The sequence below is a fragment of the Mastigoproctus giganteus genome, chromosome 8, assembly GCF_048544385.1.
Source record: "Mastigoproctus giganteus isolate SK-2022 chromosome 8, ASM4854438v1, whole genome shotgun sequence".
Classification (NCBI taxonomy): domain Eukaryota; kingdom Metazoa; phylum Arthropoda; class Arachnida; order Uropygi; family Thelyphonidae; genus Mastigoproctus; species Mastigoproctus giganteus.
The window spans coordinates 71610475-71628141 of NC_143582.1; the positions used below are offsets into that span (position 1 = coordinate 71610475).

General features: G+C 38.1%; 1 protein-coding gene across 1 annotated transcript in view; it reads right to left on the minus strand.

The window, feature by feature from the left end:
* The window catches only part of LOC150081621 (serine/threonine-protein phosphatase 2B catalytic subunit 2-like), a 148012-nt gene extending 137944 nt beyond the window's left edge, over positions 1–10068 (minus strand). Inside the window, exon 1 of the mRNA XM_090380569.1 lies at positions 9782–10068. Coding sequence (XP_090236695.1) covers positions 9782–9830 — 49 coding nt within the window. The 5' untranslated portion in view covers positions 9831–10068. The remainder of the gene's footprint in view (positions 1–9781) is intronic.
* Between the last annotated feature and the right edge of the window lie 7599 nt (positions 10069–17667).

The following is a 17667-nucleotide window of genomic DNA, read 5'->3' on the forward strand; positions in this document are numbered from 1 at the left end:
ATGATCCACACATTCATTCCTAGTCATGCCAAAATAACCAGGATCCATTAGAAGGTGACCATCTGGTTGGATGTCTGACAGTGACAATCTAGATCAGATCTGGCAGGCACTTAGCAGTCTGTGTATATCAGAGCATGCTTGAAATCATGATTGTTGTTATCTAGGGCTAGTTTCATTACATACAATTCTGCAGTGTGTGTGTGTGTGTGTGTGTGTGTGTGTGTGTGTGTGTGTGTGTGTGTGTGTATACAGTAAACCCCCGCTATTCGCGGGGGTTACGTTCTTGAGAAATGCCACGAATACTGAGTTATGGCTCCCATAGTAATAAAGGGGTTCCGTTCCAAAGTATGAAATACAGTATATAAGAAAAACTAGTCTAAAATTGTGTCTATGTATGTATTATATGTACCTTCATAATATGACTACGTACCTAGACAGTACATAGTGAAATGCAAGCATATGGCATCAAAATGAAAATAAGAAACAATTTAATATTAAATGTAATATTTATTAGAAATTTCAAACAAATCATTCAAACCAGTGCCTTTGCTAGCTAAAAAACTTATCCCGCCAGAGCTATCACCAGTTTCGCTAAAGTTTTGATAATGGAGTTTTGCCTTTTCACGAATGATGAGTGAACTTAACGGAATTTTATTTTGAGTTCGGTCTTCTATCCACAGATTTAAAGCTTTTTCCATTTTTTTCTAACTTAACATCACGAGTTACAGAGCAAATTTTTGAAGCAATTAGCGCGTTTTCACAGACACTACAGCGGATTTTTTCTTCCAATTTTTTGATTGATCGTACCGTTGACTCATTGATTTTATAATGTTTTGCCACTGAGGAGACACTTTCACCATTAGAAATTTTGTCTAATAACTCAATTTTATTCGCTAATGTCATCACCTTCTTTGATCTTTTCACATTTCCTTTGTTATTCGTAGCCATATTTTTGTACGGGTTAGAAAGAACTTGTCCACAATAAAGTCACTTTCTTCCATTAACACGCTCGAAAAAGTGTTTTACGCTGCAAAACGGTAGATTTATCATTTTTGTAAGCATACCAATTTATAAATTGATAAGCATATAAATTAAAAGCAAACGACGAAACCTCCCATGACAAGCGCATAACACATACTGAACAAGGATTAGCGAGAAACATCCACGCCGGGATTTTGTCACCCCTCTCCCCCCACCCACTGAGCACTGTTTTGATAGGGAAAGAATTTTAGCCACGCCCATGTTTTTTTATGGCGGAAAATGTTCACGGCGCTTTAAAATTCACATTTTTTTAGGTTTTATTTTATATTAAATCAGTGAATACGCGAAACCACGAATACAGATACCGCGAATAGCAGGGGTTTACTGTATATATATATATATATATATGTATATATATATATATATATATATATATATATATATATATATATATATATATATAAAATCATATAAATTAAAATAAGGTATAAAATAAAAATAAAATAATGCCAGCAGCAAGACAAGAGCGAAAAGACAAAATTAAACTTAATTTCAAATCAAGCAGGGAGGGAAGAGAGGGGTAAAAAGAGTAAAAATATTGCAGCAGAAACTCTAAATTAATTTAGAAAATCTAAATGAACGAATAATAATTCTTTGAAATTTAAGAGCCAATTAAATAGAAATTTAACGGTGGCCCCTGTGACAGGCACCAGGTCCAAATTTATGTGAAATATCACCAAACAGATTTAAACCACTACAATAAAACAAAACAAAACAAAAATGACAAAAATAGACTGACCATTATGCCCCATCTCGACAGAGGACCACAAGGGCAATAATGGTCAGGGAATCGCTGCATTTCGAACACTAAACAAATTGCCGCAAAGGAGAATCGATCGTAAGATCAGTCTGCCACACCAATCCCCAGATCAAACCGCCAATGCAGGGAATTGAACAGTGGTGGTCTTGATGCAGCAAAAATCAAAAATAGTACAGAGATGAGCACTCCAGTGCAAAGCCACACTACTGACAAAAGTAAACTTAACAGGTTTATATAAACCTCAAGAGTTTTGCACATACCTCAAGAGTATTGCACATACCTCAAGAGTATTGCACATACCTCAAGAGTTCTTATCTGTTACCCCAACTGGACGTATTATCTAGATGTTCTGGGGGCACAAACGTTTCACGTGGGCGGGTAGCTAATGCGAGGGAAGAGAGCCTAAAAAACTTCAAGGGTTGTGTTAGGGTTGTTAAATATACAAGAACAGTAAATCTTAATTGTTTATACAGTAACGTTAGAAGTGTCGTCAATAAAATGAGCGAATTCGAACTGCTGGTTAAAACAAGTAACGCGGACATAATAGGGCTTACAGAGACGTGGTGCCACCCGGAAATTGGGGATGATGAATTTCAGTACGGCTTGTATAATGTATTTAGGAAGGATAGGTTAGATAGAAGGGGTGGTGGGGTAATGCTTCTTATCAGAAGCAGCCTGAGTGCGACGATAGCTTTCCCGGATTCAGACGTTTCACATGCTAGTATAGAGTCTGTATGGTGTGAGATAGTTGGAAACAAAGGTATAATGCGAGTAGGAGTAATCTACAGACCAGGTGATTGTGAAGATTATGACAAAAGCCTCTACATGCAAATGGAATGGGCAAGTAAGCGTCAATGCCTTATTATGGGTGATTTCAATCTGCCTCTAATTGATTGGAGTAAATGGGAAGGAAACTCGACATGGGGAACAAAATTTAAATCAACTAGATGACTGTTATTTGTATCAACATGTCAGGGAAAATACTAGAGAAAAGAGTATCCTAGACCTCATCATCACACATGAATCAGATGACATAACAGGGCTGACAGTAGAGGAACCAGTAGCAGGAAGTGATCACGGAGTTCTACGGTGGATGATGACGAGAGAGGTAGCAGAAGTAAAAGGCAAAGGAATGGGTTTTAATTTCAGAAAAGGAAATTACGATGCCTTAAGGTACTACATGGCCTCTATTAACTGGGTAGATATCGCGCAGAGAATGAATACAATTGAACTGTGGTACGCTTTTAAAACATTAATCACAGATGCCTTGAATGCGTATATACCATTAAAAAAATACTCCACGAGGAGGGTTCCAAGTTGGATGACTAGTGAAGTTGCCGCATTACTTGAGCAGAAAAAGGTGGCATGGAAAGGTTACAGAACAACAAAAAGTACTGAAGCCTATAACAGCTACAAGGTGATGTGTAATAGAGCCACAGAAAAGGTTCGACAGGCAAAGGCAGTTTATGAGAAATCACTAGCAAACAGAGCAAAGAGGGGGGATAAAGAATTCTTCACATATATAAATGCCAAGAAGAGCAGGACAAACCAGATCGGACCTTTATGTAAGGGAAAGGGGATAGTAATAAATACACCAGCTGCCGTTGCAGATGAACTCAACAGTTATTTTGCATCGATATTTACAAATGAAAAGCCTTTTGTGGCAAAGGGAAATTGTGGGAGCGAAGTTAAAAAATATGTAATTAATGATATTGAAATTTCGCAAGATTATTTAATGAAAAAAACTTTCGAGCCTACAGACCAGTAAGGCTCCTGGAGTTGATGGAATATACCCTATAATCTTAAGAGAGGCGGCAAGCGAGTGCATTGAACCATTGAGGCTAATTATGCGAGCATCATTAGACTCTGGGGAGATTCCCTTGGATTGGAAAAGTGCAAATGTATCTCCCATACATAAGGGTGGCTCTAAAAGTGAAGTTGGAAATTACTGACCTGTCAGTCTGACTTCAGTAGTAGGGAAAATCATGGAGGCAATGATCAAGGGTGGAATTCAGGATCATTTGGATCGAATTGAAATTCTCAAGGATACTCAGCATGGTTTCGTAAAGGGAAAATCATGTTTAACAAATCTGGTTCGCTATTTCGAAAGGGTCACTCACGAGCTGGATTTAGGGAATAATTTCGACATTGTTTATTTAGATTTCAGCAAAGCTTTTGACTCAGTCCCACATGAGCGGTTGCTTTATAAGCTGGAACAGGTTGGAATCACTGGGAAAATCCTTAGATGGATAGAAGGATGGCTTCAGGGCAGGAGGCAGAGGGTTGTGATAAATGGCTATTCCTCAGATTGGGTTGATGTAAGAAGTGGGGTTCCCCAAGGATCAGTATTAGGACCACTGTTGTTTTTAATTTTCATAAACGACATTGATGAAGGGATAGAGGGCGTGATGTCTAAATTTGCAGATGATGTTAAAATTGGGAGAGTAGTTAATGATCACTGTCAAGCTGAGCTTCTTCAGAGAGACCTAGATAGACTTCAGGAATGGTCAGAAAAATGGCAGCTGTGCTTTAATCCAACAAAGTGTAAGGTATTACACCTGGGAAACAGTAATCCCAAAAAAACTTATTCACTTGGTGGAGTTCAACTAAAGCCAGTACTGGAGGAAAGGGACTTGGGTGTTACGATACGGTCAGCCATGAAATTCTCTGAGCATTGTAAACAGGTTGCAAGGAAGGCCCATGGTGTCCTATCAATGATCTATCGAACTTTTGCAAGTAGAGATAGGGACGTGATAATCCCATTATATAAGGCTTATGTTAGACCACACTTGGAATACTGTGTTCAAGTATGGAGACCGCACCTGAAGAAAGACATCGAGCTTCTTGAAAGGGTGCAAAGAAGGGTAACTCGCCTGGTGAGATCGGCAAAAGGGCGTCCTTATGAAGAAAGACTTCGAATATGTGGGTTGCAGAGTTTGGAAACTAGACACCTTAGAGGAGATTTGATTGAGGTGTTTAAGGCTCTGAGAGGCATCAGTAAAATGAATGAGGACAAAATTTTCAAGATTATAAATGATGCTAGAACTAGGGGACATAAATTCAAGTTACGGGGGGAAATGTTTAGATTGGATTGCAGGAAGTTCTATTTTAGCCAGCGAGTTATAAATTACTGGAATAAGTTGCCTTCATGGGTGGTAGAGGCCGACAGTTTGGGGAAATTCAAAGGTCATCTGGATAGTACTTTCGGGTAAGGGAAGCACATAGGATGATAGGTTTAATTTCCTTTTTATTTATTTTATTAATTATTATTATTTAGTTATTTATTTTTATTTTTGTTTTTATCATTGTTTTGTTCGGATTTATTTTTTTTTAATTTTTTTTTTTTTTTTTTTGGCTGGTGCAGCATAAGCCATAGGCTTTCTTGCACCATGCGGCCGTTACTAATACTAATACTAATACTAAACGAATAATAAACTATAGATGGCAGTACAATTATTATTATTATTTTATAGCTTATTTTAATTTATATGATTATATTTCAAGCGTCGTGTAGAGGAATATGCTTTTTGCTGCCCCTGATGTATGCTGTACCCTCCTTTTTATTATTTTTATTTTGAAATATTCCGTTTTTCCAACATTATTTAAATATATATATACACACACACATATATATACTGCATTCAGTAGCAAGAGATACAGCTACTGAGAAGAAACTGCTGCAACTACAGCTGCATCTGTTTTGCCATCAGTATAGATATATATAGTAGTTTCTCCCAAGTTTTCCAAGGTGTTTCATGTATCTGCTGAAAGTTTTTTGCTAAGAAGCATTTTCCCCATTTGAGACAAATTATCACAAACAGTTAAGAATAGAGTCCAGGGAGGTTCAGAAATAGCAACATTTGGAAGATATTTGCAACATAATCACTGGCACCACCATGCCGTGACGGGACTAATTGTATGTCTATCACTGCTGCAATTAAAGATTCTATTCTATTCTATATCTGGAAGTTAATGTCCAATTGTGCATAAGCCTCCATAGCCGAGTGGTCAGGAGTGGGAGTGCAATAGCACACGCTCTTTGAGTAGACCGGGGTTCAAGGCCCTGACTGTTAAATACAGTCAATCTGCCAACCCACACTGGACCAGCGTGGCAGATTATGGTCCATTTCCCTCAACATGAATTGTTGAGGAGGCTTCCATCCTGCAGTGGGTTGATAATGGCTGCAGTTTACTTTTACTTTGTGCATGAGCTCTTCCAATCCAAGTCCCACAAAGCAATTTTCATTAGGTTTATTATGGTATAACGAGGATCAAACAGTAACTCCTGAGGTGCAGTGGGGGGGAGGGGAAGGTAATGCACCTCAATATACAGGTTGTAGCCCAGTGATATTCTAAAAGCTCCCATAGATGGTATTTAGATATAGCAGCAAAAACTTTTTCTTGTGGAGTCAGACTGGGAGCAGTTTGAGAGAAAACTGGATAACCAATTACATCCCAAAACAGTTGACAATCTCCCAGATGGCAGCTTATTTAGAAGACCTTTATGCCAAACACAATCAAAAACCTTTTGAGTAATTGCTTGGGTTTCAAAATTTTCCAGTGGATTTTTCCATAGATGGGTAAAAATAGGAAATGGATGGCAACACCTACAATGGCCAGGTACAGGAATGAATAGGTGAAATGGGAAGCTCTTGTGGTTTTTTTGTTGATGCTGTATAAGCTTGCTTTCTTACACCATTTGCCAATGCTAATGCTAACATAAGACAGTATATCACCAGTGGATTGACACTGACAAAATCCATACTGGTGATAACTGATCTGATGGAAATTGAAGGTGTTTAGGGGTTGGCAATTAATGGATTTCTCAATTATCTTAGGAGTAGAGGTAAATGTAATGGGATGATAACTGGAGGGGGGGGGGGATCTGTCACCTTGTTTAGGAACTGGCTGGATATGAACAAATTTCCAAGCATAAGGAAAAACACCAGTGAAATAAGAAAATGTTTAAAAAAGGCAACAGAACATAAGCAAGTGCAAAAGCACAGGTTTTGAGAAAAGTAGAGAAATACCATTACGACCTGGAGCTTTCTTGGCACTGACTGTTTATAATTCTTCTGACATCCTTTTGGATGTAAGACCACAGGAAGCACTAAGCAGGGTGTACTGCAAACGTTATTAGAAGAAAAGTAGGATACTAGTAAGTCAGCTATATCATTAACTGGAGTGGCCATAGAACTATCGTGTTTAACAGTGGTGCAAGTATAGATGGCAAAAGTTGTGGCCAAAAGCTTTGGAAAGAGACCAGATAATTCAAATACCATTTGGAAAAGAAACAAGTTTTTTACTCTTATGTTCAAAATCCAGTTTGGACTGATTAATAACTAACTGTGGCAAACTTTGGTATAGGCAGAAAATGAACCTCAAGATTTGGATGCAAACCACTAAACTCAAGCAACGATTTCAGCTTTATGAAAAATTCAGCATGCAGTCTTCCCATCTTTTTGATGAAGTTCTTAAAAAAAAAAAAAAAAAAAAAAACTTCATTCTCAAGACAAGTGAAATAGAGGACAAGGTATATTTTTGTGTTATATCAAGTTAGGATCATGATCACCTAGTGCCTGAGGAAAAATAGACAAAACTCCAGTGCCTCTTAAACAAATTATAACAGAATTTTACCCCTCATATGGGTTATATTCACGAAACTGCCTACAAACTACAAATTTGTGAAGTTAAAGATTTATGAAAAATTGGAGCATAAATCTTGGCTCTCAAAATATTTTTATATAAATTATATATTTTATTATATAATTCTGCCAATGAACAGAAATCAGTGTTTTTGATATAAATTAACTTGTATATACAAAATTCTGTTGGAAATATAAGTTAGATACTGTATTTATTCACTTGGTAGTGGAATTGTTGTCCAAATATTTTGACCAGCAGTTCAAAATCATACTTGGAATATATAGAAATATGTTTCTCCTCTTCCTCAGAATAATCACCTGAGAGGGCATAAATTCAGATTGAGGAAAGACAGATGTAGGATAGATGTGCGAAAATTTGCTTTTAACCAGCGGGTAGTTGGTTGGTTGGTGGAACAGACTTCCATCCCTTGTTGTGGAAGTTGATAGCCTAAATAAATTAAGGCTCAGATGGACAGGTATTTCGAACAAACGGAGGGGTGAAGTGGAAGTGTATTTTTTTTTTTTTTTTTTTTTTTTGGCTGATGCTGCATAAGCTTGCTTTCTTGCATCATATGCCTCTACTAATGCTAATGTGTGCGCACACATTTTTTTTTTTTTTCCAAATAAAAAAGAATTGTTTGTCTGAAGATGAACATGTATTTTTCTTATTCAGGGATCAATTTAAAAATGCATTCTGAATTCACTTTATTGGTATTATTACTTAATAAAAAAAAATAAGGTAAACATTACACTGCCTAAGAGGAGATATGGCACCTCTACTTATAATTTTACATTCAAATATCAACGTGGCACAGTTGTGTGTGTGTGTGTGTGTGTGTGTGTGTGTGTATTATTATTAGCTAACCCCGGGGGCTCACATCTGGTGAGTATGGGCTTGGCATACCCAGGGTCCTGAGCTGGATATCATCATTCTTCCCTTTCTTGGTGATTCCCTTCTACTTTTGACTCTCTCTCTCTCTCTCTCTCTCTCTCTCAGGGCTACTCGGGAACTTTTTTTTTTTTCCTGGTGCAGGATAAGCCTCAGGCTTCCTTGCATCATATGGATAATAATAATAATAATATAAGGTGCAAGGAAGCCTGAGGCTTATGCTTCACCATCAAAAAAAAAAAAAATTCCCAAGTTACCCTGAAAGAGAGAGAGATGGAGAGAGAGAGAGACACACAGACAGAAGTAGAAGGAATCACCAAGAAAGAGAAGAATGATGATATACAGCTCAGGACTCTGGGTGTACCAAGCCCATACTCACCAGATGTGAGCCCCAGGGGTTAAATATATATATATAGTGCCATATCCTTACCTCACCTGTCAGCCGAGTTCTTGTCTAGTGTCCCCCTATAGTAATACTAGAACAGAATCACATATATTCACACAATCGCCGATTACTGTGACTATACTGAGCAGCCAAACACCTGGCTGAAAACCCGAGAAAGTTCTGGAACGTTAAAGAGAAGCGAAGAAAAAAACATGCACCTGCTGTATAAAAAAACAGAGCAAGAAATATGCATCTGTATAATGCTGGTAGAGTTACAATACAAATCTTACCACTACGCAGCATCTTGAATGATGAACGATAATAGTTTCATTAATAAAATGAAGCTACATAGGAAATTTATATACAATTTGGAGGGGCTGAAAATCTAGAAATGCCTGCGGGACAGAGGTATAGCCGGTAAAAGGGAAGGCTTGCGCTTATCTTGCCAAACTAGTAACCCTAACCACATGCTATTTCTGAATATCGTTCACAACCAAGTCAACTTAGAAATAAGAACCACTTTCGTTGCGCATAGGGTATTGTCTGTTTATTATTAAAATATGCCGAAATAGAATTAGCTAAAACGATTAGGTCTATAAATTCGTGTATTCTATGTTGATTTACTAGTTTTGCTGGATGAGAAACTCATGAAACCCTCGTCAAACTCTAGCAAGAGTTTGTTTGTTTTTTACTAATCATGTTAAAGGCCTATATAGAGTATTCTCACCACCTCCAAACTGAAGTGTTTTCCACACGGTGCATATCTGAGATCGTAATCACCGCGCTAGCCACGAGACGAATAAAATACAGAATATTATCACAATTACTTTGTGATGCAATTCAGGATGAAAAGTTGGGGGAAATATTACTCCGAATAAATCACTCACGAAATCAGGTTACCATTAAATAATAAAACCCATTAGGCATTATGGTAATAATACAATGATTGAAAGTTACTAAACCTAGTTTTACAAGCACGTAAAATAAATTAAACCGTTTACAACACAAATGCATCCATAAAAGTATTATTACAAAAATAGCAATATGCAAAATTAACTTACTTTTTATAGGTCTTTCGACGGACGACGATTTGGCATTATTCGCAGACATGGTACGCCGTTTGTCTACCTAAACCTTGTATTAAATTACAACACAAATAATATCCACGGACGAAGCTGTACGCGATCAGGCACTAGTTAATCAAGAAATATATACGACCCGTTTAAATAAAATATCACATCCACAACGAAGGACCACGAACGCCCTTAAACAAGAAAATAACTTTCTCGTTCACATACTGCATCAAGGCGTAACGCTTAGCACAAACGACATAACCCAATCCTGCAATTGTTGCAGACAGCAGAGAGAGAACGATTGGTGAATCCGATTGGATAGTTACTCTAAACGTCACACACGATCAAGTGTTGAACGAATTTCAGAGAAAGCATTTATTCATTTCCTAGAGGTTTAAAACAGTTACCAAACTAATTTGTTTTCGTTTCTTGAAGAATGTAAATACACTATACTAAATATTAATAGAATTGCATCTAAAATATTACAATACAATCTTCCGTTATTAAGACATTTTAAAATGTTTTAATTTATATAATAAAATAACTAGTACACCACGATGCGACAGGCTCTTCTGCATGCATATACAGTACTTGTAAAGTACCTTGAATTAACATAGTTGAATTTTTATATCCCTTTACAGCATTCTTGTGGGAAATAACGAACTCAAAATCCTTCTGAATATTTGAATAGTAACGTCCAGTCCGGGATTTCATTAAAATCTATTGCATGCCACAAACTGAAAGCTTCGGTGTTTACATACATCTATAATGTCGTGTACACGCTTGATTTTTAAAAGTAAGATATTTAATTAAAGGGCATTCTGTTTCTTAAAATTTTCCATTTTGACATCTGAATATCTTATGAAAAATGCTTGCGTTCAAGTCTCAAATTTTAAGTCTGAAAGCCACAGGAAGCAATGCAATTGGCAACCCAACCTTAATGCTTCTCTTTTTTGGTACACTGCTAGACAAAATTAACAGAACACATAAAACACATGGTGGAACTCGTGCAGCATGCGATGAAGCGGAATAAAATTGTTTATGGTGGTATGTAGCATACAATAACGACAAAATGACGAGACAGCGAGAAACTTCGGATAGGTATAAGAGACATTTACAGGGGTTGTATAAGAATTACCAAAAAAAGGTCACATTAGAGAAACTGATACAATATGCTCGAAATTTGGTCACACGACATCCGTACAGCATATGATCTCCTCCTACGGCTAAACACGCCTGACAGCAGAGAACCATGCGATATATAACGGTGTCTATAAAATTCTGTGGCAACAAATTCCATTCTTCCACCAGCGTAGACCTCAGCTCGCGAGGAGTTGGTCGTCGGCATGCAATGCGATGGCCAAGGGTGTTAGACATGTTCAATCGGATTTAAGTATAGTAATTGTGGTGGTCACAGCAGTCGTTGGATATCTTCATTTTCAATATATTCCTCCACCGCTTGAGCTATATGTGCAATGGCATTGTTCCTGCATGAAAAGAAAATCAAGGCCAGCAGCACCCATTAAAAGTTGCACATAGAGTTCGAGTCTCTGGTCTTGGTACCTCTGGCAGTTACAGTAGCCCTATCAAAAACAAGAAGAGGGGTGCGACCGTTGATCATTATTCCACCTCAGAAGAGAACACTGCCTACACTGTAAGTGTCCCTTCCTCTGATGTTGGAGGTAGGGCACCTCGTTCCTCATTGTCTCCGGATGAAATAACGTCTAGAGTTTGTTTGTAGGCTAAAACGGGACTCATAAGAAAATAGAACTGTACCCTATTTGTCAGGGCTCCAAGTCACATGTTCCTGGCACCAGTTTTGACGATCTCTGCAGGTTAATAAGGTTAATGGGACACATACCATTGGCTTCGTTGCATATAGTACGCTTGAATGGAGCATTCTTAACACAGTCCGGTTAGAAATACTTTTCACTGGTGGCCACAGCAACTTCAAGAGACAGTTGATGACAGAACATCGTAGGCTTCCGTCTTGCTGTTCTTGTTGTCTAGCTCTTCTTGTAATGGTTCCTATCACCTGAAACTGTTTCCATACATGTGTGTGGACGTGTTTTGTCAAGTGCAGCGCCTAGAAAATCAGTTCAACTCTGCCTCGTAACTCTGTGACGAACAATATCACTAGAAAAGGACCAGACAGTAAAATAATGTAGGTCTGTGTGTATTATGGTGTTCTGTTGTTGTATTCTGGCAGCTTGGCTACCCAAAAGCATCAATCACCTAGAGAAATGATTCTGGGTACTCATCCACGCCATGGGAAGGTCGGCCAGTCCCAATAGTGCTTATACTCTCTGAATTCGAGACTCTGACCCAACCTGATGTTGCCAAACGATGGATCAGATTCCTTTGGGAGCCCACTCCAGAGGAGGAAAAAAAATCAGAAGAAGAAGAAGAAGTTCCCATGTTGTATTTTAAAAAAAAGAGGCTCCTCCTGACCAATCCAGGAGGAGGGGAGGAAGAGTAAGAAGCTCCTGGTGGCCAAACCAGGAAGAAAGGGGGGAGGGGAAATAAAACAAAAACTGGTTGAGTTTTGCTTAACCATATATTAACTACATAACTAAACAATTATCACTCAGGATTAACAAATAATCACTCTTCAAAATAATTTACATCAAAAATCCATTGCGTAGTAACGACAATTTTAACATATAAAAGATAACGATTAGATAAAGTAACGATTAGATAACGATTAGAGAACTTTGAGAGAACTTCTCTCAAGCCGAACCAATCCAATCAACAATAGCCATGTTGAATAGTCTGTAGCCAAGCAAGCCTCTCTGACCTCTAAAATACTTACACGTAGAGTTTATAGCAAACTTAGCAAAAAGCTATAAAAAAAACCATAACTCACTTCTAGCAATTATTCAATAGAGACTTATTTTTCACTCAAAGTTGCTATGCCCAGGATTTAAGGCACAATTTTTAAAAACATATTAATTGAACATAACAAGAGGAATGACTAATCACTTAATTATAAACAAACTTACTAAACAAATGTATACAAAATATACTCAATGTGACATCATTAGTAATTAGTGGTAACATAAACCCAGGGGCTCACACTGGTGAGTATGGGCTAGGCACACCCAGGGTCCTGAGCTGGATATCATCATTCTTCTCTTTCTTTGTGATTCCTCTCTCTCTCTCTCTCTCTCTCTCTCTCTCTCTCTCTCTCTCTCTCTCTCTCTCTCTCTCTCTCTCTCTCTCTCTCTCTCTCTCAATAATAATAATAACAGCGAAGTCAATTGTCCTATAAACAGATGAAAACACACAGCCAAACAGTTAGTCCTAAACACCGAATTGCAGATCAAGTTGAGTTCGGGCCAGAGGCATGAATAACTGCTGTCACCTGAGACTGTACCAGTATTCTCATAAAGGCTTCTTTTGCAAAAAGACCGCAACATTCGCTAGGTATCTACATTCTGCACCAACACTGACTCCTGACTAGTGGAAAGATTACTCTCTGTTTCCCTAAGCCTGGCCCTAAAACCTGTGTAGTTAGGAAACGAATACAGCACTTGATGCCAGTCTTCAACCTCTCCACACGGACATAGATCTGTTGGTGACAACTCAAATTAATATAATTTCGTGTTCATCGAACCGTGATCAGTCAGCAATTAGGGGAAAATTTTTCTCATAACACAGCCAACTGATGAAGTTTTCCATCTACATTGTCAAGGGTTATTAGTTCATTCCAAATTTTTTTACGTTCTCGTTTGACATGCGAATGAAAATTAATTGTGATTTCAACGAGTTTTGAGGGAATTTTACATATAAGTCTGTAACTCAATCCTGTAAATCACATGTAAGCCGAGAGGCAGAAAACCTGCCAGGACCTGGAGTGCAGCCCTCGAAACTGTATGGCAGGTTTCAGAAAATTACATACATTATTAAATACTCTTGGTGTCATCAATTTAGCTTGAAACTGCACAATTTTGACCCTATTGCACCATGTCCTTGCAGCATAAGCAACCACAGGGACAAATATAGATCATCTAGAGGAAAAGTGTTTAAATTTTACACCAAGGCTTAACAGATGCGCCCTAAAATTCAATTTATGGTCAATAATAACACCCAGCAATTAAGTTTCTATGACTATAGTTGTTGTTCGGTTGTTTTTATAGGAGCATTATCAACTAAGGCCATATTGCTCCGGGGATATGCGGTGGTCATTCCCTGACCTTTCCGCATCCTCCATGTTTGGTGGTCATGGGCTCGAATCCTGGTCTAATCAAGAAGCATGCTATGCACTGCTGATCCTGGCTACAGAGGCGCCACTGACTATAGAGATTTGATCATTTTTACATGTAGGTGGATGCCAAATGGCAAGTTGAGCTCCAAGAACCATGACCTTGACCTTGGGAGTGCTTATCCTCAATTTATTTTCTTTATTCCAATTCTGTACGTCTATTAGGACTATTCTAGCTGATGCTTCCAAGGCAGATCTTGAGTAACCACTAACAAGTACTGCTAGATCAGCATAAGCAATTATCTTGGTATTTTCAAATGATTTCTTTATCCAGTCTTGTAACACCAGGTTCCAGGATAACTGTCCTAAGGTAGATCTCTGAAGATACCGTTTAGAAACTTGATACAGAATCTGGTTATGCTTGGATCTGATTGTGACGAAACGGTTTGTCAAGTAGCTCTTGACAAGAAGATATAATTGTTGAGGGCAGGGCCGTGCAAAGATACTTCGGGATTGAGATGTAAAAGGGGTTAAGGGGCCTCGTTTATTTATGTGGAGACTTTGATGCCTTCCTCGATTGGAACCCCTAGATCGGAGTCCCTGGTGGGCGCATCCAATACATCACCATTTGCACGGCCCTGATTGAGGGCATTCTACAAAATATAGACGTTCAAGGGGCGCTGTCTCACCAAAGGGAATCAAGAGCACCCTCAAAATCTATGGAACTGCTACCACAGCATCGTGACGACACTGAGTGCCACATAAAGCCAATGTGCCATCGCAGCCTGTGAATACCCGGCTTTAAGTCGTTCAACGGCCTGCCATCTCAAAGAATCATCTAAACGGTGATGGCTTGCCACCCTGAGCAGGTACTGTAGATTTGTCTGATCCACTAAGCAAGCCAAAAAATGGGACTGAAGTGATGTGACAACCTATTTTTATGGGCATAAATTATGACTCTAATGCATTAAGGGCTTATGCCTCAAGCTGCGAAAAAGTTAGACTATGTATATCTTAGTGCACTTGCATCATTTATACACAGCCAATTATAGATCAGCAAATTTTCAATAGCGGCATCGTTTAAGTTACATCTCATATTGTATTTAATAGATTTGATACTAGAGAGCTATTACGTGCTCGATAATTCCTATATTCTATTATATTATGAATCAACAGGGCTTACCTTTATTTTTTGATATAGGAAGCTTCTTTTCCAACTCTCCTTGTCCAACTCGCTAATAATTCATGGGGAAGGCGATGTCAATTTTGCAAAACATTGTCATAAAGTTTGATTTTGGAGGTCTAAACGGGCTAATAATTAAGGATCGATTTTTCTTTTTGGTCCTGTGGCTGGAATTTTGAGTTAAATTTAGGGGTCTAATAATTGGGTAAGGGGCGGGGGTGGGGGGTAGGGGTTGGGGGTTATTCTCTACATTCCTTAAGTTGGACTAGAACTTTTCGGGGCATCATGTTCACAGGAAGAGAGTTACTCACAATTAATCCGAAACTTTTTTTCTTTTATTGTAAAATTTTTTTAGTTATTATTGTAAAATATTGTAAAATAAATAACAACAACCTCGCAACAAACATAGCAAAAAAATCCGACAAGACCAAAAAAATATATTTCATCACCATCCCATATATCGAGCACTGGTATAATAAACTTAACCAAATATGCAAGGGAACCGACATGAAAATCATAGCAAAACCCATGAACAAACTATACACACATTCTTCAGAAATCGGCCTTCAAACACCACATTCCAATCACAGCATGACCTCGTATACAGTATACCATGCAAAAATTGTGACGCTGTCTACGTAGGATCCACCATGGGAGTGGCACAGCTTCGAGCAAAACAACACGAAGCTTCGGTGCGCGCGGGTCGTTCAAATGCATCGGAACTTTCGTTCCATGCAATAAATGAACGACATACATTCGGCTTTACTGAAACAAAAATTATAAATATTCAACACAACTACTACAAGCTACTCATTGCAGAAACCTTAGAGATGAAACTACATGAAACTTCAATCAATATCCGTAGGCCATTCCTATTGTCCGACGATTGGTCACTTATACGCATGCGTGAAGAACAAATACTACAACATAAGGAAAGAAAAAAAGTTTCGGATTAATTGTGAGTAACTCTCTTCCTGTGAACATGATGCCCCGAAAAGTTCTAGTCCAACATTCTACACCGTTTCTTTTCCTCTTCCACTCCTACTATTACTTTCCCTCTATCTTTTTGCTTTTCTAAGTCTAATAGGGACAACTGGATAGTCGAGTTATTATCCAACACAAATTCAAAATAGCCCTGAAGGAGTTACTGTCCCTTTCATTCTTCTACACCGTTTCTTTTCTTCTTCCACTCCTACTATTACTTTTCCTCTACCTTTTTGCTTTTCTAAATCTAATAGGGACAGCTGGATAGTTGAGTTATTATCCCACACAAATTCAAAATAGCCCTGAAGGAGTTACTGTCCCTTTTAGTCTTCTACACCGTTTCTTTTCTTCTTCCACTCTTACTATTACTTTCCCTCTACCTTTTTGCTTTTCTAAGTCTAATAGGGACAACTGGATAGTTGAGTTATTATCCCACACAAATACAAAATAGCCCTGAAACGGCATCAGCATCACTTGGGTACCTACCCACCCACCCACGCACCCACCGAACACCGTTTCTTTTCCTCGTGCACTCCTACTATTACTTTCCCTCTACCTTTTTGCTTTTCTAAGTCTAATAGGGACAACTGGATAGTTGAGTTATTATCCCACACAAATACAAAATAGCCCTGAAACGGCATCAGCATCACTTGGGTACCTACCCACCCACCGAACACCGTTTCTTTTCCTCTTGCACTCCTACTATTACTTTCCCTCTACCTTTTTGCTTTTCTAAGTCTAATAGGGACAAGTGAATAGTCGAGTTATTATCCCACACATATACAAATAGCCCTGAAACGGTGTCGTCTGGGTGGTGGTATAAGTAGGTATACCAGTGGTGTACTAGGTATACTAGTGGTATACCACTGAGAATAAGTAACAACAGTCTTCTCCTTTGGTTGAAGCGTTACTTATTCGAAGTAGTGCAATGTCATGGCAACTCATCGTGAAGGTATTCACAATATGAGATGTAACTTAAACGATGCCGCTATTGCAAATTTGCTAATCTATAATTGGCTGTGTATAAATAATACAAGTGCACTAAGATATACATAGAGCATAAATTATTTGCATAATGTGTGGCTCTGTAACATGGTACATCGATTTATTTTGGATACGCGGAATTTGCATGCCAGAATATTTATTATATCTAATCTTCGCCTTCGGAGACACTGTTCACAATACAATTTTCATGAAAAACATTTTGTTTTTCATGAATATTGTATTAATGTTAATTTTGTCGAACAGTGTTGTAATAGGGGTTGGAATAATAAGGATCCAGTTGTAATAATAATTTTTTTATCATTCTTTCAGTTCACCTACAAAATTGTTTGAAGAAAAAATAATAATAATGTCAAGTTTGATTAATAACAAGTTAAGAAAGCCTGATGCCACAGACAGAGCTGAAATTTAGGCCCCTCCACCCCAAAAAAGCTCTTCAGTTAAACATTACGCCCATATATGTATATATATAAACTACGAAAAAGTTTCTATTCTTTGGTA